At 50.2% G+C, this 26,519-nt stretch overlaps 2 protein-coding genes across 6 annotated transcripts in view; one reads left to right on the top strand and one right to left on the bottom strand.

The window, feature by feature from the left end:
• Positions 1–26,519, top strand: part of P2RX4 (purinergic receptor P2X 4) — a 271,548-nt gene that overhangs the window by 1,953 nt on the left and 243,076 nt on the right. The window contains exons 3-12 of one of the 3 annotated variants that reach the window (XR_008462870.1): positions 18–89; positions 182–254; positions 1,029–1,125; positions 1,310–1,390; positions 1,494–1,635; positions 1,964–2,100; positions 2,873–2,888; positions 3,325–3,418; positions 3,510–3,575; positions 3,662–3,707. Coding sequence is in view for 2 of the 3 variants with exons in the window: in XM_054172968.1 (XP_054028943.1) it covers positions 18–89; positions 182–254; positions 1,029–1,125; positions 1,310–1,390; positions 1,494–1,635; positions 1,964–2,100; positions 3,325–3,418; positions 3,510–3,575; positions 3,662–3,757; positions 4,453–4,485 (891 nt within the window). In the remaining variant the exon portion in view is untranslated. Of the gene's footprint in view, positions 1–17; positions 90–181; positions 255–1,028; positions 1,126–1,309; positions 1,391–1,493; positions 1,636–1,963; positions 2,101–2,872; positions 2,889–3,324; positions 3,419–3,509; positions 3,576–3,661; positions 3,758–4,452; positions 5,070–26,519 lie in introns of those variants that run through there. The other 2 variants (XM_054172968.1, XM_009909587.2) reach the window with 2 other exon arrangements.
• On the bottom strand, positions 6,311–25,921 carry CAMKK2 (calcium/calmodulin dependent protein kinase kinase 2). Of its 3 annotated transcripts, XM_054172966.1 has the most exons (18): positions 25,785–25,921; positions 24,121–24,227; positions 21,133–21,256; positions 19,754–20,237; positions 18,308–18,355; positions 17,802–17,855; positions 17,599–17,650; positions 16,849–16,982; positions 16,201–16,237; positions 15,411–15,432; positions 15,041–15,129; positions 14,632–14,831; positions 14,488–14,541; positions 13,450–13,523; positions 12,856–12,943; positions 11,847–11,975; positions 9,759–9,859; positions 6,311–9,416 (listed from the first exon to the last, which is right to left on the bottom strand). In XM_054172966.1, exons 4-18 carry the CDS (start codon positions 20,186–20,188, stop codon positions 9,341–9,343), a joined length of 1,593 nt encoding a protein of 530 aa, XP_054028941.1. In that variant the 5' UTR covers positions 20,189–20,237; positions 21,133–21,256; positions 24,121–24,227; positions 25,785–25,921; the 3' UTR covers positions 6,311–9,340. The 3 variants fall into 3 exon arrangements, with proteins under 3 accessions (XP_054028941.1, XP_054028940.1, XP_054028942.1); XM_054172965.1 differs by lacking the exon at positions 24,121–24,227; XM_054172967.1 differs by lacking the exon at positions 24,121–24,227 and having other exon boundaries at positions 6,311–9,413.

Below are 26,519 nucleotides of genomic sequence, written 5' to 3'. Positions count from 1 at the left end.
TTGTTTCGTGTGTTCAGGAGAAGAACACTGTGTTTGTCATGACCAATGCAATACTCACACTGAATCAGAGCCAAGGCCGCTGCCCAGAGGTGGGTACAGGATCTGCTTTAATCCTGCCTTGTGTGGGTGGGAAGGCCAGGGATAAAGTTTGTAGAGTTTAGTGCAATTATTTTCTCTCCAGCTTCCAGATGATGAAACAGAGTGCAAGGTAGACAGCGACTGTGTTCCAGGATATGTCAGTTCTCACAGCAATGGTAAGAAGCTGGCAGCAAGGGCTCCTTTCAGTCTGTTGTTCTACCTCTGTGCTATCTCCTCTGGAGGAAACTACACTTGAGTCTTTCTGTTCTCAGAACTGAAAGGGAAAGGGAAGCTCAGCTTTTTATTCTGTGAAAGAACAGATAGGCTTAGGCTGTGTTGGGTGGATGCTGGATAGATGTTTACTTTGGTGAGTTAGCAAACAATGTGAGGGCTTTTCAAGACCTTAAGTCCATGAAGCAGTATTTCATATAGAGGAAGATTGACTCCAAAAAGGACCTGATGCTTCTTTTTCTGAAACTACAAATTGCTGTGGAGGATAATGGGGTCTTGGTTCTGGCACTTCATCTCTGAGCAGATTGCTTTCACCTTATGGAGTGAGGAGATACTATAGGGCAACCACCTGAAAGGTGGTTGTTGCCAGGAAGGGGTTGGTCTCTTCTCCCAGGCAACCAGCACCAGAACAAGGGGACACAGTCTCAAGTTGCGCCAGGGGAGGTTTAGACTCGAAATGAGGAGAAAGTTCTTCACTGAGCGAGTCGTTCGTCATTGGAATGTGCTGCTCAGGGAGGTGGTTGAGTCACCGTCCCTGGAGGTGTTCAAGAGGAGAACGGATGTGGCACTTGGTGCCATGGTCTAGTCATGAGGTCTGTGGAGATAGGTTGGACTCGATGATCCTTGGGGTCTCTTCCAACCTTAGTTATATTGTGATACTGTGAAATACTGCCTCTTTGTTTTTGCCTGGCAGTACTTCCACTCACATGTTTTTCCAGGCATCCAGACTGGGGAGTGTGTATCATACAATGGCAGCATTAAGACCTGTGAAGTCTTTGCCTGGTGCCCTGTGGAGGATGACTATCATATACCCAGGTGAGTGGTCTGTCTTTGCACTCTGTGGTGACTCTCTCAAAAAGAGGCTAGCAGTATGCAGCTGATGGTTCTCACTATGAGGTACTGTTGGGGAAGAGCTGAAGAGGTAATCACCAAGGATCCTGCAGAGTCCTCTGTGGGAGGGATAAAAGTGTGCTTAATTAATTTTCCTATTATTTTATAGGCCAGCATTTCTGCGAGAAGCTGAGAACTTCACCCTTCTGGTGAAGAACAATATTTGGTACCCTAAGTTCAACTTCAGCAAGTAAGTAGTGTGTGGGGTGTTGCACTGTCTGGTCTCACAGACAGCAAAGGGGAGATGGAGGAGTGCAAGAAGATGCAACAGATCTTCTCTCTCTGTTCTGTAGGCGAAACATCCTCCCTACAATCAGTGCCACCTACCTGAAGAACTGCATCTATGACTCCCAGACTGATCCTTTCTGCCCTATCTTCCGTTTAGGGAAAATAGTTGAAGCTGCAGGGCAGAACTTCCAGGAAATGGCTGTGGAGGTATTTGGCAGACCCTTCTCTTGGGCCACAGCTATGTAGGAGTGGTAGGTATTGTCCCCTTCTGCCTCATGACATCAGCTGCAGGACACAGAGTAGCTGCAGAATGGAGAGCTGCTCAGGCCAGAAGGACTGGAGTCAATTCTACTTAGTCAATATTTGACTTTGGCTTGTTTGGGTGGAGTTATATGCAAGGTTCTTCCTTAGCGGGGGAAGAGTGTTTGGGACAGGGACCTGGGCCAGCAAGTCAGGGTCCTGGCCAGCAGAGAGCCTAATACTAGGCTGCCTGGGCATTTAGACTGCTCACCTTCTCCTCTCCTACACTTGGCAGGGTGGAGTCATGGCACTGCAGATCAAGTGGGACTGCAATCTTGACAGAGCTGCTTCTCACTGTGTGCCAAAGTATTCCTTCCGGCGCCTCGACAGCAAGGACTCAGGCCACACTGTCTCACCTGGCTACAACTTCAGGTACTGTGGCTATGGGAGAGCACCTGGTGTCACAGAATCCCAGCATGGTGGGTCAGATCCTCACTATGCAAACCACAGCACAGGAGGAAGCTCCACTGATTGCATCAGAGTGTCTGAGGCATTGGCATCAGCTTCTGGTTGACCAGTTTGAGCCAGCCTCCTGTTCTGGCCAGCCTCTAGTGGTGTGGCAGTGTCAGAATTGACTGTTTCAGGGTGTGCTAATGTGGGACTGGGATGTAGGGGTGGGAGTCCGAGTCGCCTCCTTTGTTGTGCCTCAGGGAAATCTAGTCTTTACAAAATGGCTCTGTCAGTTGAAGATCAGGAGTATCCTTTTGGTGTACAGCACCACACATGAATTCTGGCCAGTACTGATAGGTCCAGTACCTCCAGTAAAACCAGCAGCATGGAGCCAGGTAGCTGGTTGCATTCAGGATTAGAGCTATAATGACACAGATTGGCCACCTTGCCAAGGTCATGGCAACTGTCCTGCCTGTGAGGAAACAAGGCTCAGGGCTATGCCTGTTTCTAGAATCACAAACTCTGCCTTGGCACAGGGCATCTCTTTTGGTGGCGCTTTGCTGAGAAGCTGCTGTCATGCAGACAGCACAAGTGTGTGGGAGGTGCCAGGCCAGCAGGTATATGGGGTGCCAGGTGGGACCCACCAGGCTTCTGTGGGTTCTAAAGTGTGCTTGCTAATTCCAGACCGTGGTGCAGCCCCTTACCAACCCTTCCTCTTTTCTTCCACTCTCTTCTTTGCTTCCTCCTGGCTTAGTCAACCAAATGGCAGAGTAAGTCTGGTCTCACTTACATGTTCTTACGCCTTTTCCCTGTCACTTGCCTGGGAGTCACGTGGTGCGGGACAAGAACGGCCTTTGTGTGCCGGTCTGAGCTGTGGTCCCTGCTCCCTGCCCTGCCCTCCCGTGGCTGCCTGCACTTCTGCAGCCTCCTGCTTGCCTCTGGCTGACGACCGATTCTCAGGTGTAGCTCAATTTCTTCCTGTCTGCCCTGCTGCTCCTCTGCTGAAGCTTTCTGAAACCCTGACTGCAAGTTCCTGATGTGGCTGTGCAACCTGCTACCTTAAATTCACCCTTGCTGGGTTTTTCTCTTGTCTGTGCTTGCCTGCATGAAACCTTGCCATGATTTTGGGCTTGTCTCTGGAAGTACTAGTGGGATGGGGGATACAACCTCAACATTTCCAGCTAAGCTCTGACCTGTCTTCTCCAGGTTTGCAAAATACTACAAGGACAGTCACGGCAACGAATCGCGGACGCTCGTCAAGGCTTACGGCATCCGCTTTGATATCATAGTGTTTGGAAAGGTAGGGTGACTCCATCCCCAGAGATCTTGTGATGAGGGCTTTCTGAAATGCTGAAAAAAACCCCATAGTCATCCTTGTGGTTGTCTTCTAGGCAGGAAAATTTGATGTAATTCCTACCATGATTAACATCGGCTCTGGCTTGGCGCTGTTTGGTGTGGTAAGTGATTCTGTCTGCACTTGGACTCAGTCCTGAGTCAGTGCCACAGTTCTGAGGATCATTGTCTTAAACTCTTTAAACACCAGGCAACAGTGCTGTGCGACATCGTTGTTCTGCACTGCATGAAGAAGAAATACTACTATCGGGAGAAGAAATACAAATATGTGGAGGATTATGAACTGGTAAGCATCAGTGAAGGCAGAGTTAGGGTGAAGTTGCTTCCTTCTCTGGTTTGGTGATACTCTGAAACAGGATGTAGAAAGTCCACATCAAACGGATTTTGAACTGCAGCTCTGAGTAAACTTTTCATCAGAGAATCTAATTTTTACCTCAGAGCTGTTGCAGGGAGGAGCATTAGAAACAAATATTGTCATATTTCCTGGGCAACCACTCTTGGAGAGGGAACTGCACATTCAAGAATTTGTCATGTTCCCACTGCATCTCTGGTTTTTTTTGGTTTACAGTCCTTGGTAGGTGCCTTCTGAGAGCTGCAGACAACAGCTCTGTCCCCATCAAATCTTTCCTTCTTGGCTTTTGAGGGTTTCTGCTGCTGTGAACAAACCCATTCAGAGTTGATCTTTTCTGAGACCAGTATACTGACAGCCACAGTTACACCTCCCTTCAGAATCCAAACGGTCCATTTGGCCAGCAGAAGGGTTTAGTGGGGTGGCTTGAGTGGTGCTGAGGGTAGAATCCAGCCCTGCAGCCCTGGGGGGAAGTGTTGCTACAGAGGGTGGATTTCTGAATCAAAAGAACTTGTGGCACTGGAAAAGTAAAGTTTGAGTGGGAGTGAGTAGCTTGCCTGTGCAGAGGCATGTGAGAGAGGAATGGGGAGAAAGAGTTTTCTGGCAGCAGCTGTGATCTCTGATACTTGCAGGGAATTGATGAGACATATGGAACAAACTCCTGACCTGCTGCAATGGTACCAACTGCTGCTGTGAACTGCTGCTGTGAACAGTTTCTCTGACCCTATGGTGAGACCCTCCCCTGCTTCAGAAAGCAGGGAACAAACCTGAGAAAGGGACCTTCTTCACTCCTGTTCACTGCTGCTAGTAGCTGAAAAGAACTGGGTGCTCCTTGTCTGCTGTCTTTCCAGGTTAATTGCACTAAGCGCAGGGGGAGGATTGTGCTTTTATTTCAGGCCTCTGCACCAGCTAAGCCTGGGACAGGGACTGCTCCACTTTGTCACTTTGACAGTCCTCCTGTCCCTGAGCTCACTGGTAGCAGAGAGCACAGGCTAATGGGCACAGATCCTTTCTTACACCGAGTATAGCTCCTGCTAGGTGTTGCCTAACCTTGGGAAAGCAGCTCCTTGCTGTTGTCAGATCACTCTTCCTTGCCCTGAAGGATTGTGATGCTTAGCTGAGCCTGTGCTTACTCTTTAACTGCGTCTCCAAGCTCCAGTGGCCACAGACCAAGGCAAAGTGGTGTTGGCTCCATTGTGCTATGGTAAATGGCTTACTGGGTAGAGAATATTTTTCTGCTTTGTCTCTGTTTTTGTGGTACTACTTTAAATTTTATTTTATTTTCAATAAAATACTCCCCTCTCAGCCCTCTTAAAGTCCTGCAAGATGGGTTTTGCTTGTTTGTTTCTCCCTAGAGCCCATGAAGGTTAGGGTCAGTGAACTGTCTTCATTTGGCAGATACTGTTACCAGAGAGCAAAGCCAGTGCTGCTCTCTGCTTTGCTTCTTGATTCTCTCAGCAAGAGTGCTGCTGCAATTGCAGTTTCTGCTCCACCTTGGCTCTCTTAGCACCTTGTCTGTTGCATTAAAACCTGATCCAAGGGACAGAAACTGACAGTTGGAGGCAACAGTGAGTTAGTACCTGTTGGGTGCTGGGCTGGCACGGAGAGAACACACACAGACACCTCGGAGCTTTTGCATCGGCAACAGCTCACCCCTTTATTGAATACACATGGTAGCTTAAATACCTTTTTCTCTCCCCACACTCCCCCCCTCTTTCCCAGGCCAAGGAAAGCTTTGTTGTTCACAGCTGTGCCCTTTCCCAGTACTGTTTACCTTTCAAGTTACAGGGAGAATGTTCAGGGCCATATATAATTGGCCTTGCAGTACACAACAAGTACCAGCTGCTCAGCACATAGCTGTCATTCCCTGGCATACCTCCCATACTTTTCACCACCCCACCCAGCCCCTGCTGCATTTAATAGGTTTGCATAATTTGATTTAAGTGAGTTTGTTGGATATTTAGCTTCACGTGGCCTGGAGCAGCTCTAGTGAGTGCACTGGCACACAAGGTACAACTCTTGCCTTTCTCTGAACCTTTTCTAGTGTTACAGAGCCCATACCTCCAGCATCCTGGCTGAGGCTCTACCACCTTTTTCCAGGGTTTGCTACAGCATTATCATTTTGTTCTATTCTTCATTTGCCTACTGCTAAGCACTAAGCTGAGTGTTCAAACTCAACCAGTGCCTTTCCAAGAGTCAGCACTTCAGGCTGTGCATGTGAAGGGCTCAGTTTGGTTCATGCAGTGCCTAAAGCCACTGTGAGCTCCTGCTAGCCCAGTAATGGTGAAGCACCAAACCTGACTACACAGGAAGGTGCTTTCAGACTCCTCTTCCAACAGGCTAACTCTCAGAGCTTGGTAAAGACCAGACAAACAGGATAATAGTTCCACTTGATCAACTAACTCTGGGTTTAGTTGCATGTCATTTATTTCAACATATACAGAGAGGCTTAAACAGCTGTGTGGAAAAACGGTTGGTTGTTTTTCTTTCTTCTTAGGTAATATAATTTAAAAGAGGTAAATACACAGTATTTAAACTTGATACACCTGATAAAGTTAAATGCATAATAAAGGGGTAGGAATGAAACACAAGCCTTGGTCATTTAAACAAACAGTATAAAAGTCATCAATAGTTCAGGACCTTAGAAAAGAAACAGATCAATTGCCTGATAGGTAAGAGGGGACCACCAAGAACAAACTACTCAGACAAGCGGCCTGGTTTCCCCCTAGCACTTTCCTGTGTGCTTTCAGAGCCAAAAAGGCTTAATACCCAGCATTCAGCCTATAGTCAGCACTGGGCTTGCTTGAAAGGAAGGGAATTGGGGAAGTCAAGTTATAGCCCAGTTCCAAGGCACAAGCAAAATGTTTATTTCACTATAAGATAAAAGCTAGCATTACTACTGGCAACAGCAGCTAGGGAACTGAGCATGTTTATGTACACAGTACAGCTTCTCTAACAGGTCATGCATGTAGACAGCTCTTCCTCACACAGCCATGCTTGATGCTTTTAAGAGAAGTAACTAACAAGGAAAAAAATCTACATCATGTTTTTCTCAGGAACATGCACTTGGCTGCAGCCCTGCAGAGCTGGCACCAAGAGACAATCGTTTTGGAGAGTGCCTGAGGGAGGTGCTAGAGCCTTAGGATCCTTACAGACCGAGCCCACGCTAGTCATGGGACACTGATCTCTGGGCATTGAGGAACTGGGCCCAGCTTACTCAGTTGAGAGGCTGCATTGCACCCTCCAAGCCCATTTGGTGAGAACTGTCTCAGTAGGCACACAGCAGCTCTACAGCTCACCTCTAACAAAAGCACACCACGCAGCTCACTATGCACCAGCTGCAAATAATCAGATCCCCCACCCTTTTCTTTTTAAATTACATTTTTTGCAGAACAAGTCCACAGACAGGGTCAGAGAACCCAGCAGCCCACTCACACACGTATCCACAATGAAAAGTCCTGGTTAAGAAGGAGGGGACAGGCAGCTGTAGTGCTGGCACCCAAACTACCTGTTTAGTTTTCCCAGAGCTGAAGCTGCAGGGCTTTGGCATAGCCTTGGCCTAAATTAGGAGGAAAAGAGTGTGTGTCTTATGGCTCCAAACTCCATAGTACTGCTCCTAAACCACCAACTCTCATGGCTTTGGAGAGAGACCAGCAGCACAATGTTTTAGTAAGAAATTGTGATTCATGGGGAGCATTGCTTCACGTGATGGAAATACACAAGGGACGGCTTGCGTAGCCATCTGCGCACACACTAGCACTGCCCTGGCTTTAACAAAGACCTGCCCTCACCAGGAATTACCAGGCCAGGTCCAACTGCAGTAGGGTCAAGGACCTTGTCACGCTGCCACTTGCACTGCCCAAGATCAAGGAAGACAAGGGGACAGTCACTTCCTAAAAGCAGGGCACCTGTGGCCAGGGTTAGCTGTCAGAGATCTTATTCCTCCTAATCAAGATACTTGGGTCTCTCCTTGTGCCTTCTTCCTCAAGGCAAAGAATTACATGTTAGTCCCTTGTTTGGGACATTTGAATCCTTCCTCTCTTTCAGATACGCCATCATTTTAAATGCCTCATTCAAGGTCACACAACCACATCAGACTGAGAAAAGCAGAGGTCAGACCTTTTCCCTGATACAATCCCATGCTCCCTCCATAAAACAACTGTACTTACCATGACCCCTTTCCTCAAGCAAACCCTGACTCTTCTTCAGCTTTGTCCAAGCACAGAGAACTTGGGAAAGTGAGTCTGGAAATCAGAATCTCTCCCACCAGACGGTAGCAGTATTATCTTTTTTAACAAGCACCACAAAATTATCAGAGTAATCTGACTGAAGGTGAAAGAGCTCTTCATAAGAAACAGCCCCATGAATTAGCTATACACTGAATTTACTAACAAGCCTCTGATCCACAGGCATTCACAAATTACTGGTAACAAACTTGCATAAAATACATAGCGTTGGCCCCAAAATCCAGATTAAGAGTTTGGAAACAAAAAGTTTCTTTGAAAATTGCTAGCTAATCTAAGTATTTCATTAAGATCTTAAATTCTAAGCAAGCCCTAAGTCTATACTTAAAAATAGCATAAGTTGTATTACTTGTAATTGTAGTAAACCATGTAATGTACATGGAAGTGAAGGATTTTTACCCTGAATTTCATATTTAATAACATATCTACCTAGATCAAGTAAAAGATTTAGAAACAAACTATCATTAGTGCTTCCTCTGCTGTTCAAAGCAAACATTCAGCTAAACACCACCTTCCACTCCTGTGTCTGCAGCAAAAATAGTTCAGACTGAACTTAAGCCCTTAAATACCTTTTCCTTTCATACACTGAATACTCAATTTACCAAGCCCTAGTCACACCAAGACCTTAGGAAAGGTGTTAATTACCTTGGGACATAATTAACCTCACTTTCTGAGTGTCTGGAAGATGCTGTTTAACACAACTTGGCTCACAAAGGTAGGCATTCTTGGAAAAGCTGAAAAGGTGGGTTTTTGCTTTGTTCCCATGCAGTTAAAAAGGTGTCAATTAAAACCAAACCAGCACGATGAGAAATAGATGCAACAACATTTCAGGGAGGTGGTGACCTCTCAAAGTGCACAGGTGTAGTTTTACTGTTCTGTCCGACACTAGGCGAAAGCTTCACTCTTCTGTGTGCGCCCAGTGACTACGCCACGGGCAGACGACACCCCTGGGACACTGGTGTTTAGTTCCCAAAAATTATTTGGATTAACCCCAGATAAAAGCAGTTCCCAAAGCAGCTTTGACTGCTTGTTTGCTTGCAAAGCACTGTTGCTGCTCAAACAGCTCACCTCTGCTATCAGCCAGCGCCTCTCCCACAAGAAGTCAGCAGTCCAAGCGAACGGAGATGCTCAATGTTTATGACAAGTAGTCAGATGTCTTACAACATGCTGCTAGGTAAGCTCTGCAGCCAGCATCAGACTGAAATAGCGCCAGGCCATGCTGTGTTTGGTGGAGTGCCCTGGACCAAGTTGCTCAACAGAACCATGAAGTTCATGTTCATGAAAGTAATTCCTCCTCTCCCACGTTGGGCAAGTCGTTGCATTTCAGATTATCTTCGCTGCCTTGCTTCCTGCTTTAAAAGGAAATAAAATGGTTGCTGAGTGACTCAGCAAAAGACAAAGCAGACAATGAGACACCAGCCCCTGCCCCTTCCCTGCCTTGGGAGCTTTGGGATCCTCAGCATGTACTGTCTCCCCCCAGCTCCCCTGTAGCAGGCTGGAAGTGCCATAAAAAGATGCTTTGCAGCTCCTGGGAGGGGCAGGATAGGCAGTGTCACAAAAATCATCCCACAAAGCTGCTATGGGTCAGACAGAGGATGTCTGAAAATCCCAGTCATGGCCCCACACCAAAGATGCAAAGCCCAATTCCCTGAATTCTCCTCCAGTGCTGGTCAGGGCAGGATGATGATACTTACGGCAGCAGGTTCCCGGGAGCAGACAATGACCGCTCCTCCCTCTTGCTCCCCTCAAATGGGTTCCCAAAGGATCGCTTCCGGATCATCGTTTTAACCAAGATCTGCAAGACCACATTGAAGCTCATCAGGGAGTTTTTCCTTTCATTCAAGAGTAATAGGAACTTCAAAACCTCATGGCCAAGGAATTAAGACAAGTAGTGAAAAGTCAAAATTGTCTTAAAAAAAAGCCCCAAAACAACAAAGCACCACCAAACACACACAAACGCAAAACAAATGGAAGGAAGCACATTTAGAAGTCTCCAGCTGCTTAAATCAGGGGCTGGTATCTTCATCTCAAACCCACGGGGCAACAACTGGACATGCAGATGAAAACCACACTAGGTGTGAGAGGCTGCAAACAATAGGAAAGCAAAGTCTAGGAAGATTTTCTCCCCTGTGAAGTAGATTTTACTGCTTACTGCATCCAGCACCTGAAAATTCCTGGTTCCCCATGATTACCTGGCAGAAGAATTCATTGGAAAGGGAGAGGGGGAAGGAAGGAACCAGCACAATTTTGCTTCAACATTTACCAAAATCAAGCTGAAAACCTGTCCATTTGTCTAGCTTTGGCTGCAAAACATAGAGTTACCCAGTGTAAGCTACCATTGGAGACTGCTGGGAACACAGCAAATGTTGGGGCTTCCTTCAGCCATCCCCCAACTTGTTCTGCTAGTGGGAGCAGAGAGCAACGTGAACAGCACTGGACCCTGCCTTGGCATGTGCATCCTGCTTTGGGTACACCCCTGGCTTTATTTGATATCAATCCTTCTCCCTCTGTGCCTCATTTATCTGCTCACCAGGGTGCATGAGAGCCCTGACACGGCAGAACTGCATGTGCCATCCACACCCCATGGGTGAAGGCATTTTAAACAAGAGTCAAAATCACTCAAAGCTCACATTCGTTAACGCCTGCAGTTGGATGCACAAAGATGAGGCACCAGAGGGTAATTCGGAAGAACAAATGCAAATGGGGAAGCACAAGATGTGCCTGGGGGTGGTGGGTTATTTAAGAGGCAAGAGGGTCTGTAAAAGCTCCTTTGCCCTGGGCTGTGATAAATGCATCTGGATTTTCAACAGGGCTAGGAGGACTGAGCTATCCTCCGCTGCTCACCTCCGAAGAGGATGCAGGGTGAAACCCCTCATGAATGGGGATCTCTTCAGAGCCAGATCTGCTTTTTCAGCAGAAGCAGCACAAGGCACATTTGCATATTAACATTATCTGCAGTTGAAGAGATTTCTGCATGGTACTGATGTGGGAGAGAGCTCCAGAAATGGGGCCAGACGTGGGCACAGCTACAAGATGGAAAAGAAACTTCAAAGGGAGATCTGTGCTCCGAAAAGAATCACAGCCTGGGTATCTACAGGCAGATACCACGTCAGAGAACTGCGAGTGGTCACTCACTGTTTCTCCGAGCCGAAGGGTTAGTGGGCACCCACAGAAATCATTAGATTCAAAACCTTCAAGGGTTTCACTTTCTGCACAGGGTGAGGTTGCACTGTAGTTCTCACCACCACAGTGGGTTGCAGAGAATAAAAAGAAGAGCTTGAAAAGAGATGAGATGAATTCACCAAGAATAGCTGCAGGCGGGGGCTGGCGCACGCCGTGGCCCAGATAAAATCTCCATCCCAGGAAGCTCCCACAGCCCCTATGGCCAGATGGGCAGAGCAGGGCAGGAGCTTCTCCCATTTGGCCAAAACAGTCACTCCCAGCCATAGGCATGTCCTGGACCAGAGGCTCTTCTGCCCTGAGCAAATACAGCAATATTTAAGCAGCCAGCTCAAGCGTGGAGATCACACAGCTGCTGCCCACTGATGAGTTCCTTTAGGACCACTCTCAAACATTCCCCTGCACTGAGGGGTACAGCCACCTCCAGAGAGATGCTGAGACCCCTTCTTGCAGGGCTCATTTCCAAGAGAGGGGAGGACTTTGCTTTAATCCTGCCCAATGTTTTTGCCCTTAAGCAGTAATCTCCATCTGCTCAGGACCATCCCAGGAGGCAGCATGGACCCCAGTGTGCACCCACAAACCATCACCTGCCTCATACTCACCACGGTGGCCAGGCTGGGGATGTGCTTGACTGAATTCTCCACCTCCTCCTCCGTCACCTCGACAAGGGTGCAGTTCTCATCCTCCGTGGGCAGCAGCTCCACTCCATTCTTGGTGACCCAAGGGTGCAACTTCAATGAATAACACAGCCTGTCAGGAACGAGTTCCTCTTTTTCATAACTCAAACAACACAGGCCTGGCAAACGCATCTCCTTGCCCAAGCTACGGCCGCTACGTGCTCCTGAAAGCCTAGGGAGCAGGGGAGAAATGTTCCACCTCACTGGCGAGCCAACTCACCCCAGCACCACTGGGGTGCTGGAGCCTGGTGCAAAAAGTGCCATAGTGAGGCTCATCCAGAGTCAGCACTGGCCTCATCTACACAGCCTTGGTGACCTACAGTACTGGGCATCTCAATGGGTTTTAGGGAAGAAGACATATTGTCACTCTCATGTTAGGGATGAGACTGCACCAAGAGGCAAGAGTGATCTATTCCAGACCAGACATATGAGCAGCAGTCATGGCGAGACCCCCTGAGTCCTGGTCTCGGGCCTGAATTAATCCACTGAAGGCAGAAACCCTGCTTTCTCCTTGCCCACACACCTGGCATCTTGGGTGGCTGCAGGAGGAGCACAAAATGGTTCAGCAATTTCCCCCTTTCCCCCTACCTTAGTCTCCATTTTCTCAGCTTCTTGCCCCTTCCAGGCTCCCACAGGGGCAGAGGACCAGAAATCTCCTGCGAAAGGCTGTTGCACAGTACTTTCCTGGTAGCAGAGGAAATACTGTACTCAGGGGATTTCCTTTTGCCTGTGACTTCTCTAGACACCAAAGGTCCCAACACTGAACAACAGGTCCCAGAGCAGGGGAAGGAGCTGGGACTTACCTGCCCAGGGGCCCTGGGCACAGGGGGAGGACCTAGCCTGGCGCGATCAATCTGACTCCCAAAAAAAAGCCCAGCAAGAAGAACCCAACAGGAGTGAAGCCACAGCCAACACCAGGGGCTCAGGCCAGTACCTTGATTTCTGGCACCGAAATCCTAGATTCAGGGTTTTTATCCAGCATCCGTGTGATCAGGTCCTTCAAGAAGTCTGTAACTTCTGGCCTGCACAAAGGAGAGAGGAGATGGGGAAGGGGTTGGATGCTACCTCCCTTCTTCACCCCAGTGATGGCTGCCATGGGCCTTCTCGGGCAGACTGGGGCTGGACTCTGAGTTTTTCATGGGTACCATACAGCTCTTTCTCTCCAAATCCCTCAGGAAAGCAAAATATCCCCATGTTGGGTAATCTGAAGCATGATCCCACCCACATAGGGCTGGAAGAGCCTGACACCAACTCCTCCCAGGCTAAGCCCAACAGGCAATAACTGCAGAGGTTAATCCATTCTCTCAAACGCCTCTGCAATGTCAATCACTCATTCTTCAGCTAGTGCAAACCAGGAGATGTTGTCTTCATACTTAAAGGAGGTTTTCCAGGGCCAAGGACCAACAGAAGGGCTCAGAGCCTGCGCTCTGCAAAACCTCAGCAGAGCATGGCAAGCCCCACCCAGCTGGTGGCCAGCTCAAGTGAGGCTGAAAATAAGGCCTGAGGGATTGTTTTTTTCAGTACTTACTGGTCTGGGAACTCCAATGTTTGGGTCTTGATTTTGTTGTGTAAGCTCAGGATCCGTTCATCCATAAAAGGGCACTACCATGAAGGCAAAGAGCAACAAGAAAAGCAGTAATCTCATTAAGAAGCAGCACAGGGACAGCCAATCAAGCATCAGGATCTCATAGGGTTTGATGGAGAACAAGGAGACAGTTATAGGGAAATACCAGAAGATTTCCTATTACATTAGTGACTTCTTTTAAACACAATGAAAATAGCATTTGACTAAAAATTACTTGACAAATGACTTGACTAAAAATTACTTGATGACTGAAAATTACTATAGCAGCTACTTTCCTAAAAAGTCTGTCTAAGCACAGGATTTTTTCCCCAGGGAAAAAGAGAAACATGTCCCATTTGGCTACACCCATCCCAGGGACAGGCAGAGGTTTCCCATTCCCACCCACACATAGAATCATAGAAAGGTTGGGGTTGGAAGGGACCTTAAAGATCATCTTGTTCTAATCCCCCTGCCATGGGCATGGACACCTTCCACTAGACCAGGCTGCTCAAGGCCCTGTCCAATCTGGCACTGAACACTTCCAGGGAGGAGGCATCCACAACCTCGCTGGGCAACCTGCTCCAGTGTCTCACCACTCTCACTATAAAGAATTTCTTCCTAATCTCCAGTTTAAATCTCCCCTCTCCCAGCACAAAGCCATTCCCTGTCCCATCAATACAAACCCTTGTAAAAAGTCCCTCCCTGGCTTTCTTGTAGGCCTCCTTCAGGTACTGGAAGGCTGCTCTAAGGTCTCCCTGGAGCCTTCTCTTGTCCAGGCTGAACAGTCCCAGCTCTCACAGCCTGTCCCTATATGACAGATTCTTCAACTCCTTGTTCATCCTCATGGCCTTCAATGCCAAGAGGACACAACTCAGTCCCCTGCTGGCAACACCTGACTGCTCTGATGGGAATGCAGGGTGCATATCCCACCACGTATCTGGCACATCAGGGCAGTGACCACCCCCCAGACCACCAACAGCACTGAAAAATCTATCCCATTACCTGCCCAAACACGAAGCAGTACAGCGTGATCCCCATGGCCCACACATCCAAAGCCTGAGGAGAGGAGAACGTGTGGTTAGATCTACCACAGATAATGTGTACAAGGAAGGTTAGTCCCAAACTCCTCAAACTGTTATTAAATACCTTTCCAGAGAAGATTTTCCTGGTTTCTGAGAGTGTCTCTGGGGCCATGAAGGCAGGGGTGCCCACAGTGTTGGTTAGGAGGGCATCTGCTCCCTTGAACTCATTGCTCACTCCAAAATCAGCAATCTTGATGTGCCCATCTTCCCCCACGAGGAGGTTGGAGGGTTTAATATCCCGGTGGATTATCTTCTGATAGTGCACTGCAGCCAAAGGGAACAAGAGTAATTTTAGCAGCAAAGGAGCCACAATGCCCACACATGGCTATAAGCCCTCCTGCTAACACCACAACCAGCTCCAAAAACCCCTGAGCAGTAGCATGAGCCACCAGAAAGGGCACTGTACCCCAGCACAAAATCCAGGTGTTCAGAATAAGATAAGGAAATCCCACCCAGTTTGCACAGACACTTACAGTATTCAATGCCCTTGATCAGATCCTGGAAGTAGAACCGAGCCAGGTCCTCACTGAGAGGTTTCAGAGTTGGGATTTCCATCACAGGGCTGCAAAGGCAACAGAGAATGGAGCTTGTTCCCCATCTAGATGTGCCAAAACAGGTCCTGCAGGCTTTGCTGCAAAAAAGCAGCAGCACACAGCCCCAAACGCAGGCACATACTGGGTGCACACAACTGTAACTGAGTTGAGGAGATGCTACCCAAACCCACAGGAGATGCACTGCAAACCTCTGAAGCCTACACCTACCACAGGTGGCCAAGCTGTGCTACCCACAAACCTGTCTAATGTTCATGCTTTAGTAGGTTTAGATGTGGAGTTCAATACTCACCCTTGCTTCACCAGTTCAAACACTGCAACACAAAAGAAAAAGTGGTTACTGATCACCTCCAGGTCAGAGCTCCTGCGAGCAGTCCCAGCACAAAAGCAATTATTTCAATGACCAAGATTCTAAAAATATGTTCTTGAGAAGGGAGATGCCCTCTTATGCAAGGCACGTGGCATTCTGGCTGCTTCCATTTCCAATTAAGGGGATACTTAACTGCCTACTCTGCTGCAGCTTCAGCATCTCAAAATACTCTCTGCAAGACTAAGGGCAGCCCCACTCCTCAAGCAAACCTCTATGCTTGACCATGAAGGCTTTGCACACTCCTACACTAGTGCAGACTGAACACAAATCATGGAATCATTAAAGTTGAAAAAGCCCTCTTAGACAACCATCAGCCTAAAACCACCATGCCCACTAAAACAAGTCTCAAAGAGACGTGTTTTTTTTAACATCTCCAGGGATGGTGACTCTACCACCTCCTTGGGCAGCCTGTTCCAATGCCACTTTCAGGAAAGAAACTTTTCCTAACATCCAACCTAAACCTTCCATGGCACAACTTGAGGCCACTGTCCTCTTGTTACCTGGGAGAAGAGACTAACCCCCACCTGACTACAACCCCCTTTCAGGGAGCTGTGGAGTTGAATTAAAGTGCTTTAAAGTGCTCTAGAGCACTCCTGTCTCCTTCCTGAACCCAGACTGGATCCCTTTGGTCTGATCCATTAGAGACTCTTTTTGCCCCAGCAAATCTCATTCCCTGACATCCTGTGAGTACTAGAGGGCAGTAGGCAGTTACCCATGTACAGGTGGTCCTCACTGGGGTCATCCAGGACCTGCCAAAAGAAATGGAAAGGCAATTAAACAGCACCATAAACACTTGTAAATTAAACAAGGATTTTTTTATTTAGCAACCATCTCCATCCTACACCATCTGCATCATGACCATGGTCTGCTTCTCTCCAAGCTTCTGCCCACAAGGGGTGGGAACAAAAAGAGGACAGAGCTATAGCTGTACTTCAAGGAAGTAAATATTTAAAATACACAGGAAACATCATCTGATTCATGAGCCAAATAAACTCCAGTCTGCACATCCTTCATTATGGATTTTTGGACCATTTCATACAGGGAGTGGGTGGAGGGCAGGGAGGCTGCAGCATGAAAACACCCATTCCTCCCCAAAATCCATCTGAGCACTGGTTTCCTCCAAGAAACATTTTTCTGCATTTCCCTTTCTGGGCAGGGAAGGAAAAAAAAAAAGAAATCCTCTTTTGGGAGGTGGGAATAAAAGCCCTTTACAGTCAAACATGAGGCTCCCATAGGCAGGACCTGCCACGGCTATCCCAGTCCCTCTGTGGTCACTCCCCGCCACCCAAGCCAACATGCAGCCCATCCCCACAGCATTCAGGCTCCTCCATTCTCAGGATGGGTCACAGCCAGTGCTCACCTCCACCAGCTTCACCACGTTGGGGTGGTCCAGCTTCTTCAGGATGGCAATCTCCTGGTAGACCTGTTCAATAGGCCCTTTGGGCTGCAGACAGCCCTCTGAGGCAGCTTTGGCACCACGGGGCGGTGGGCGGCCTGTGGGAAAGGCCAAGATGTGAGGTCTGGTCAGGAATGAGCCCCCAGGGTCCCCAGGGTATAAAATCATAGAATGTTTTGGGTTGAATGGGACCTTTAAAGGTCATCTAGTCCAAACCCCACACAGTGAAGAGGGGCATCTTCAACTAGAGCAGGCTGCTCAGGAATGTTCCCAGGATGGGCATCTACCACCTCTCTGGGCAACACAGGCCAGTGTTTCACCACCCTCACTAAAAAATTTCTTCCTTTTATCTAGTCTAAATCTGCCTCCTTCAGTGCAAATCCATCACCCCTTTTGACACCCCTGTGATGTCCTGTCACAACAGGTCCACCTAAAAAGTACTGGAAGGCCACAAAACAGTCTCCTTGGCTCAGGTCCAGCTTTTCACCCACCAGCACCCCCATGTCCTTCCCCACAGGGCTGCTCTCCAGACCTTCATCCTCAGTCTGGATTGACACTGGGGGTTGTCCCATTCCCTGTGCATGACCTTGCATTTGGCCTTGTTGAACCCCATGAGGTTCTCAAGCTTGTCCAGGTCCCTCTGTATGGCATCTCAGAATCCCATCCCCCAGGTGTGTAAATCCCTGCCCACCCTAAAGCTTTTGTGCTACTTACGGGGGAAGCCTGCTTGTCTCATCAGCTTCTTTTTGGAGAGAACCTTCATTGCCTGCAAGAGGGGTTAAAAAATGTAGGATTTGGAGCAAAGCAAGAATGAAACAGGGATGGGCCCAGCACAGAGCCAAACAGAGAGTCAGCTGAGGGAATCCATCCCTGTCCCACCTACCCTGCCACAGGCATCAGGGCCAGGCACTACTCACATAGTAGGTGTTATCATCCTCATTGTAGGCCAGCTTCACCACACCATAGGAGCCCTACAGAAGAGCACAGCCATGGGGGAACAGTTAGGGACAGTCCAAAGAATAACCCCACAGCACCAAACTAGGCTCTGGGCTCCTCCACAAACCCAGCCCTGAAGAGGTCACAGAGCCAGTGGGCAATGCTGGCAGTGGTAGGAAGCACTGGCTGGCCTCACACCATCAGCAAAGAAAAAGCTTCAAATGCCCCATTTGGTGGAAGGGAGGGACAATGGGGAAATTCAATCATAATTCAAAAAAATGAAATAATTCAATTTGCACCACCCAGAAAGGGCCAGCAGCACAGCAAGGAACCAGCCAAGGTGCTGCAGTGAGTGGTTGAATCACCAAATGGTAGGGATGGGAAGGGACCTGCAACTTTCCACCTCACTGGCTGGAAAGCAGAAGCAAGTCCAACACCCTCCCACCCCAAATCTCCCCATGCCATCCCAAACCAAGTCAATATTCACCTTCCCAATCTCATCCTTCAGCTTGTACTGGTTGAGCTGCACACAGTCCTGTGGGGAGGAAAGGGAGGTCTGACACGAACCACGAGACAGCTCTCCTCCAGTAAAACTTTCTCTGCAAGCTCCCATCCTGTTCTGCTCTGCGTGGGCACTGAACTAGTCAGCTCTGATCCAAGTGCCACAACCTCAAGCTGCCCAGCCACATGTCACCATGTCTATAAACATGGCTGATTCATAGAATCACAGACCTGTTGAGGCTGGAAGAGGCCTTTAAGATCATAAAGGCCAACTGCTCACCTAGACGTCACAATCCCACCACTCAATTACACTCCCTAGCACCACATTCATGTGTCTCAAATACCTGTAGGCATGGTAACTCCACCACCTCAGTGGGCAGCCTGTTCCAATGCCCGAGAACCCATTATGGGAAGAAACCGCCCCTAATATCCAGCCTGAACCTCCCTTGCAACAACTTGGGGCCATTTCTTCTTGTCCAGTCACTTGCTGCATGTGAGAACATCCACCTCACTCCAAACTCCTTTGAGGCAGTTGTAGAGGGAGATCAGGTCTCCCCTCAGCTACCCTCTTCTGAAGGCTAAACAACCCCAGGTCCCTCAGCTGTTCCTCATAGGAGTTGTGTTCAAGGCCCTTCACCAGTTTAGTTGCTCTTCTTTGGGAACATAAATGGTTGAGCAAGTGACACTGCCCACTCGGGTGCAACAGGATGGGTGCAGGATGGTGGGGATCAACAGCCAGGAGAACCCCAGCAGGGTTAATGCTGGTGACCCAACACAGAAAATATTTAATTCTTATGGGCAAAGCTGCCACATGCTGCCTGGCTTCTGTCAGCACTGACTGGATGGGGCAGGCAGGGACATTTTCTCTTTAGATCTCAAAGGGCCTATCTCTTTTTTATATTTCTAAGGGGAAGAAAACCACAGCACACTGCTGGCTCCCCCAAAATGCAGCAGAGCTGGCAGAATCTCCACAAGGAATGAAACGTGGTCAAAAACTGGGTCCCACCTCCCCGAGGATTGTCTCCACAGATGAGGATCACAGAATGACAGGGGTTGGAAGAGATCACCTAGCCCAATTCCACAGTATCACCAAGGTTGGAAGAGACCTCAAGGATCATTGAGTCCAACCTGTCACCACAAACCTCATGACTAGACCATGGCACCAAGTGCCACGTCCAATCTCCTTCCGCTGCTAATGCAGGCACACATGGTCAGGCTGCACAGGAATGAGTCCAGGTGGGTTTCGAAGTCTCCAAAGAAAGGAGACTCCACAACCTCTCTGGACCAGGATATCCCACCACGTCCCACCACACATATGCAGACATGCTGTGGGGTTTGAGCCAAAAAAATCAATGCCATAACAATGCCACAGCAGGGAAATGAGGCAGATGGGGGCAGGAGAACTGTGGGAGCAGCTACGAATCCCCCTCACCTGGAGTCCTGTGATGGACACGCGGTGCGACTCCACCGTTGGGCGCCGCGGCAGCCGCGGGGAGGAGTGCGGGGACGTCACCGGGGAGTAAGGAAGGGATGGGTAGATGAAGCGTTCGTTGGCGCTGTCACCACCCCCGGGTGAGTGGGCAGGCTGTGACCGCTCCTGCAGGGAGAGCTTTCGGCCTGAAAGGTGCAGCTTTGCCCTTGGCTCCTGGCCATCCCCGAAGCCCTCATTGCTGGGCATGTTCATCTCCTCCTCACACATGCTCCCTGTGGCGTCGTACTCAGTCACCACGATGAGAGAGGCCATGCTGGGGTGGTGGGGGCTCAGTGACTGGGGGTCCTGCAGCACCCTGGTCGCTCGGGGACCGCAGCCTCTGTCACGACAGAGAGGCTGCGGGGTGGGCGAGCTGCTGGGGATGCATGATGGCATGGTGCGACCAACGGCCTCATCCCAGCCACTCTGCGACGAGGAGGTGAGCCTGCAAACACAGAGCAGCTCAGATGGGCTCTGGGATTTCCTCCTGCTGGTCATTATTCTACAGATTAATTGATTAGAATCATGGAATCATTTCAGTTGGAAAAGACTGCCAGGTCACCACTAAATGTCCCTCGGCACCACATCTACACTGCTTTTAAGTACTCCCAGGGATGGGGATTCCACCACTTCTCTGGGCAGCCTGGTCCAGGGCTTTACAATCCTTTCAGGGAAGAAATTTTCCCTCATGACCAACCTGAACCTCTCCTGGCACAACTTGAAGCTGTTTCCCCTTTTCCTATTTCTTGTTCCTTAGAAGAAGTGACCAACCCCCACCTTGCTCCAGCCTCATTTCAGGGAGCTGCAGAGAGCCAGGTGGTCTCCCCTGAGCTATTAATCCCACAGGAGATGGTAAAACCAAAGGCTGTGGAGCAGGACAGCAAGGGGATATGCCACCACCCTGCCCCAGAGCAGACCCCAGGCAGGAGCCAGCTTCAACCCCAAGGCCATAACCACTGCTGCTTCATTTCCATTATTTAAACATCTCCAAGGAGTAACAGCCTCATCATCTCTGCTACGAAAACACCCCAAAAGGGTATGGGCTGTATGGGCTGGCATCACACCACTGGCAGAGAAAAACTTCAGATGGCCCATTCTGGCAGGGCAGGGGGGGTGGGAAATGGGGAAAATCAGCAATTATTGGAAATTATATTCAATTCAATTAGCACCATCCAGAAGAGACCAGCACTGCATGTGAAGCTGGTTGACCTGCTGTAGTGAGAGGCTGAACTTGCCACTTCAGCAGCTGGAATACTCAAAAGGGGAGTGCTATAGAGTGGGCACACCTCTGCCCAAAACCCCCTGAGCAAAGCAGTTGAGGAGCACAGGGACCCACTTACCAAGTACTGGGTGCAGGATTAGCACCTTCAGCTCACTGCCTCCGCCCACAGCCCATCATTGCCACCAACTTCTCCTCACCCCAGGTTCCTTATGGCTTTCTGTGCAAAAATCAGGATCCTGAGCCTAGAGAGAAACAAGAAAACAATTCTGTTAGCAACAATGAATTAAATATATCTAATTACACAATAACTGAAAAGGGGAGAAAACTGTTAATTCACACATGCCATGTGCATGCAGCAGCGGGGGCAGTTGGATGTTTGGTTGGTTAGTTTCACTGGCTGTAAACCATTGATCTCTCTTCCCTGCTGAGATGCTGGTGCTGGTTTTAATTTCTAGGTTAAGGAGCTGCTGCAGAAGTAAGTGCAAAAAAAAAAAAAGAAAAAAGAAAAAAATCTGAAACCAAACAGCCCAGAAGAAAGAAGAAGGTTTGAGGTCTTTTTTTCCTGTGGGTTCCCACACCTCAGTGAGGCAGACGGTTAAAATTAGCTCTGCTCATCTCCATTGAAGTTTCCTTAACGCACCCGCAGCAGAGCGGCTGGGAATCAGCCCAGCAGAAATTAGGGGTCAAGTACAGAAATCAAATCATCTCCCCATTTCCTCGAGGTTCCACAATGGCCTAATTGCTGGTTTCAAGACCAATCTATAAAGCAGAGGGGTTCTTTCTGCCTGAGCAGGATCAGCCCGGAGCTAACGTCAACCCAGCACCGCTCGCCGCTCCGAGGCACAGCGAAGCGCCGGGATGCAAAGGCTATAAATAAGCTGACGAACAGCAACAAGGACAAACTATTTCAGAAACGCTGCCTTTCGCGGGGCTGAAGCTGCTCCCAAACGGGGCTTCGCTGGGCGGCAGAACCACGAGCTGCCAGCCAAGCCAAACTGGGCCTCTGTGTCTTGGACATCCTCCCAAAGTGCTGCTGCTGGCCACTGCAGCATGTTTTAATGTACTCCCAAAATGGATTAACATAAACAGGCAGCCCCCCTGCCCCATTCATCTCAAACCCACAGGGATGCATCCTAAGGCCTGTTGCCATTTCCCTGGCTTGCATTTGGCACCCTGCCAGCAGGCACATATAAATAGCTGTCCCCTGAAGCCAGAGTTGATCCTGAACGCTGTGCCCTGTGCCCTCATTGTGAGCTGGTGGCCACACCAAAAAAGGCAGCCGACAGGGGTGGCTCCAAAATGAAGCCAACCCAGGAGCATCATTGGCCACAGCACCAGTTCCCAGTGGTGGCATGGCATGGCCAAGCATCCTGTCCTGCCCTCAGAGCATCGCCTGCGTTGGTATTGCAATGCTCATGCCAAACTTTGCTGGGCTAGACCAAAATTGAGTTGTGAAGTCTCAGTCACACTTGAGAGCTGAATGTGCCCTGGCCAGCAGGAGTTAATTGGTTTGACCAGGATAAACATTTCAGGACTGATTAATTTGAGCAGGCTTCCCTGTGCTCTGCAAACAGGCTAAAAGTCATCCCAGCACCGTTGTAACACCAGACTGGGTGGAAACATCAGTGGGATTTCTCCCTTGGTATGTGCACAAAGGGGCTGACTGAGGGGTTTTGCAGAAATTGTCCTGTGAGATGACACCTTCCCCAAGAGAAACCCGAAAGTGGGATCTCACTGTTGGACACAACCCCATGGCATGTGGGATAGCCACTAATAACATAGCCAGTTCTCCTTAACAAGCACATGGCGGAGCTGAGGAAAAGGAGGAGGAGAACAGCCACATTCCCAGCCAGAAGGAAAACCAAAATAGCTGGAATGGAGGAAATAAACCCAAAGAGAGGAAATGCAGCCTGAGGGCTTTGGCTTCACCAACACGCCCAGGTCCTTGCCCAGGGAAAAGCAGCACGTTCTGGTATGAACTCCAGCAGATCCTTATGTAAAAGCGAGCAGCACATGCCCACAAAATCCCCAGGAAATATAACAGCCTGGTGTATAGGAATGATTTATCGGCACAGCTTTTGGCTGCAATCCATACATAACCCATAGCGGCTGCGGAAGGATTACCGAAGCAATCAGTCTCGCATCCAATTCAGCAAGGAGAGGGATATTAAAATGAAAAGAGGTCTGTGAAACCCTGGCAGCAGCTCTGCTTCTCGCTCAGCGTCCACGTGGCTTTAGCAGAAACGAGCGGGAGTGAAACCAGCCCCCGGGAGGGTGAAGTGATTTTTCACTGCCCACTCCCTTCCCCAGCTCTGCTGTGAGCGTCTCGTCCCTGCTGGGATGCAGCTACCTCTGCATGGGAACATGCTAATGGATTTCAGGGGGCACAGAGGACGACACCTTGCAGCAGAACTGCCTGAAGAGATTTAAACTGGAGCGTGCAGATGCATCACCCTGTCCTTCCCTCCCTGGAGCTGTTTCCCTACCCAGGTGCAGAGTGGATGCTGGGATGGTGTCCCCGGCCCCACTGGCTGCTACATGCTTGCCTTCTCCAGCCCACACACTTTCCTCCAGCAAGGCCAGACACGGAGTCAGGGTTAGACCTTTCCAAGGAAGTAAGACTTAGAAGCAGCTCTGGCACTGACACCTCCATCCATCCTTCCACGAGGGTCAGCTCATACACTGCAAAAAAACCCTGTTCAATAGCAAAACTGAACACAAACGACCCAAACCAAGGTGGATTTCACTGGCAAAGGATCCTTCCCCTGCTACCAGCAAAGGTCTGCAGTTAAAAGTTAACTGGGGCCAGCACATGGGGCCTTCCTGGGCACAGTCCAGTGGCTATTTTGCTTTCCCTGGTCACTGTCCGTGGTGGAAGTGCCAGTGCCAAGAGTAGTGTCATCCACAGCAACGGGGTCATCGATCACAGTTTCCCTTCCTACGGGTGAGCACAGACCTTGCCAAAAATATATTAGTCACTGTAGTATACAAAGACCATATGCATCTCTGCTTGACTTTGAATGGAAATAAATCTCTCAGCAGCTTCTCTAGAAGTCAGAGGACACACAAACCAATGAGATACTTGAAAGAGACACCCAGTGCCCACCTGTGTCAGGTCCCTGTGCCTGACCAGCAAAGCTTTTCTTCATCCTTGGGGGCAAACGGAAGAGCTTCCTGCACTGCCTGGCCCGTCCAGCACAGAGGGTGAAAGAACTGGGGAAAAATGCAAAGCTAGGCTGGTAGCACTGCCACAGCACAAAACCCAGTGGCAGGTTTCAGAAGGAGCCAGCAAACACCTTTACCAAGATATTTTATGATCTTGATTACACTGCCTGATACTGCTTGGGCAATTGAAATGAGCATCCCAAAACAAGAGGGTAAGCTCCGGCCATGGCGCTGAGCCAGGATTTGCTCAGGGCATAACCATCACCTTGTCCAGTGCTGCCAAGAGACTCCTGGCTCTCCTGGAAAGAAAGCTCTAGCCTGCAACACCCACAAGAGAGGAAAAGAGAGCGGCTCTGCACTTTGTGAATGCCACTTAAAATACATTAGAGTTGAGTTGAAAGCAAAGCCTCCTGCAAATTACCTCCCCAATCTGATAACAGCTGCCTTGCCCAGAACACACTGGTGGATCAAACACCCCTCACAGCGCTCTCAGGGCTGGGCTCTTGGGTTCTGTTGGCTGGTTTTCCCAAAGCTAAGTGCTCATGGAGAGGGGCCAAGAGAGGGATGGGGCTCTTCTTCCAGGAAAGGAACTGCCTTGCTAAGTGGGGGTTAGGAAGACAGCTCCAGTGGCCACAGCCATCACACACCCCTCCAAAGCATGGTTACCCTGGCACTGAGGACAACCTGGTCCTATTCTTGGAGATGGTTTCTTCTCCTGTAGTATTACACAGCCCACAACTCCATCCCACCAGCCTCCTGTAGTCATACCACCGCTGCTTTTGATCTTTACTGTTACCTTCATACTCCTGGTGCTCCATGCCGTGCACACGAATGCAGAACTGTTGTCCCACCTCTTTACTACATTTGGTCGCTTGTGCCAACCCAACCTGTGGCTTCTCTAAATGAGACCTGTCCTGTATACACGGTTGCTCCACCAATTCTGTCCCCTCTTGTCTTCTCCTGGTCTCTCACTCCCTAACCTTGAAACTCAACTTCTTTCCCAGCCCTATAGCCTAACTCTCCCCAGTGCCCCTGTTCTGAGCCCTCACCTCCCTGGGCAGAAGCCCCATGGGGCCTGCGGGATGCCTGATGTCATGAGGACAGCCACCACCCTGTCACCTCCCTACACCGAGGACGCTCCCGGCCACTCGGGTACCAGCGGTACACAGGGCTGGTGGGCAGCTGAGGGCGGGTGGGATGCCCGATTCTGTGGAGCAGCCACCACCTTGTCATCTCCCTAAGCACGGGATGCTCCCTGCCCTTCGGGTACTAGCGGCACACGGGGCTGGCGGGCAGCCGAAGGCGGGCGGCAGCGGGAAACCGTCTGGGCCCGGGCGACCACAGCGCAGCTCTCCGGGGCTGGCTGGACAAATTACAGCACCGACCACCCGTCCCCGCCCACAACCAAAATACCTGCACAGGCCGTGCGAGCCCCGCGGGAAAGCCCCTTTTGACGGAGATGCCGTTTCTGCTTGCAGGGCATCCCCGGCCCGGTCCCGGCCGCCCACGCCGGTCCCTCCGGGCGCGGCTTTGTCTCTGCGTCCGCGGGTACATCCCCTGGCCAAGCCCTCCCGGCCTCCCCCGCCCGTCCCCGCAGCCACCGACCTGGTGGACGCGCCGCTCCGCCGAGAGGAGGGAGCGGCCCCCGCCGCCCTCGGAGCCGCCTGCGGGGCCGGAGCGCGGCCGCCCGGCGCCGCCTTCGCTTTCGGTTCCGCTCCAGCGGCGGCAGCGAGGGAAGGAGGGAGGGAAGGAGAGAGGGAGGGATGAAAGAAAGGAGGGAGGCCCCGCTCCGCCCCGGGGAAGGGGAGGTTTTCCCCCGGGCAGTCGCATCCTGCCCGCCCCCCCGGTCCCTGCCCGTGGCCATTCTTTGGGGCGGGTTCTTTTGTTTGGGGCTTTGTTTGTTTGTTTTTCTCCCCCAGTCTTTTCTTTCCCCTCAGGCCGCAGGTTGCGCGGCCCCGCCTCACCTCGCTGCGCACCGCGGAATGCAGCCGGGGTGCCGCGGCCGGTCCTGCTCCTCCCGCACTGGGATGCGACCACGCTGTGGGCACCCCCGCCCCGTCCCAGAGGGCATCACCCGCAGCATTCGTCCCGCTGCTCAGCCGGGGCTTTCTCCCCTCTGCCCTTGTACAAACACTCCACGATACTAAAGGTCTTCTCTAACCAAAAAGATTTTGTGATGCCATGACTGGGTCCAATCTGGGTTACCCGCATCTGTTTCCCTGCAGCTGCCCAGTGCTCCTGGAATCATCAGGTCCTGGAATCATCACCTGAAGGGGGATTTAGGCACCAGCACTTTGGAGATGCCACGATGGCCACAGCCAGGCCATCACCACCACCCAG

This window comes from Dryobates pubescens, chromosome 25 (genome assembly GCF_014839835.1).
Source record: "Dryobates pubescens isolate bDryPub1 chromosome 25, bDryPub1.pri, whole genome shotgun sequence".
NCBI lineage: Eukaryota > Metazoa > Chordata > Aves > Piciformes > Picidae > Dryobates > Dryobates pubescens.
This window is presented reverse-complemented; position numbering and strand designations above follow the sequence as displayed.

Excerpts from the sequence above, each read along its gene's own strand:
- CAMKK2 (XM_054172966.1), bottom strand. The coding sequence starts at position 20,188 with ATGCCATCATGCATCCCCAGCAGCTCGCCCACCCCGCAGCCTCTCTGT. Across the intron at positions 18,356-19,753 it reads TGTCCATCACAGGACTCCAG|GACTGTGTGCAGCTCAACCA; the intron begins GTGAGGGGGATT and ends TCCTCCCCACAG. Across the intron at positions 12,944-13,449 it reads ACATTGGAGTTCCCAGACCA|GCCAGAAGTTACAGACTTCT; the intron begins GTAAGTACTGAA and ends TCCTTTGTGCAG.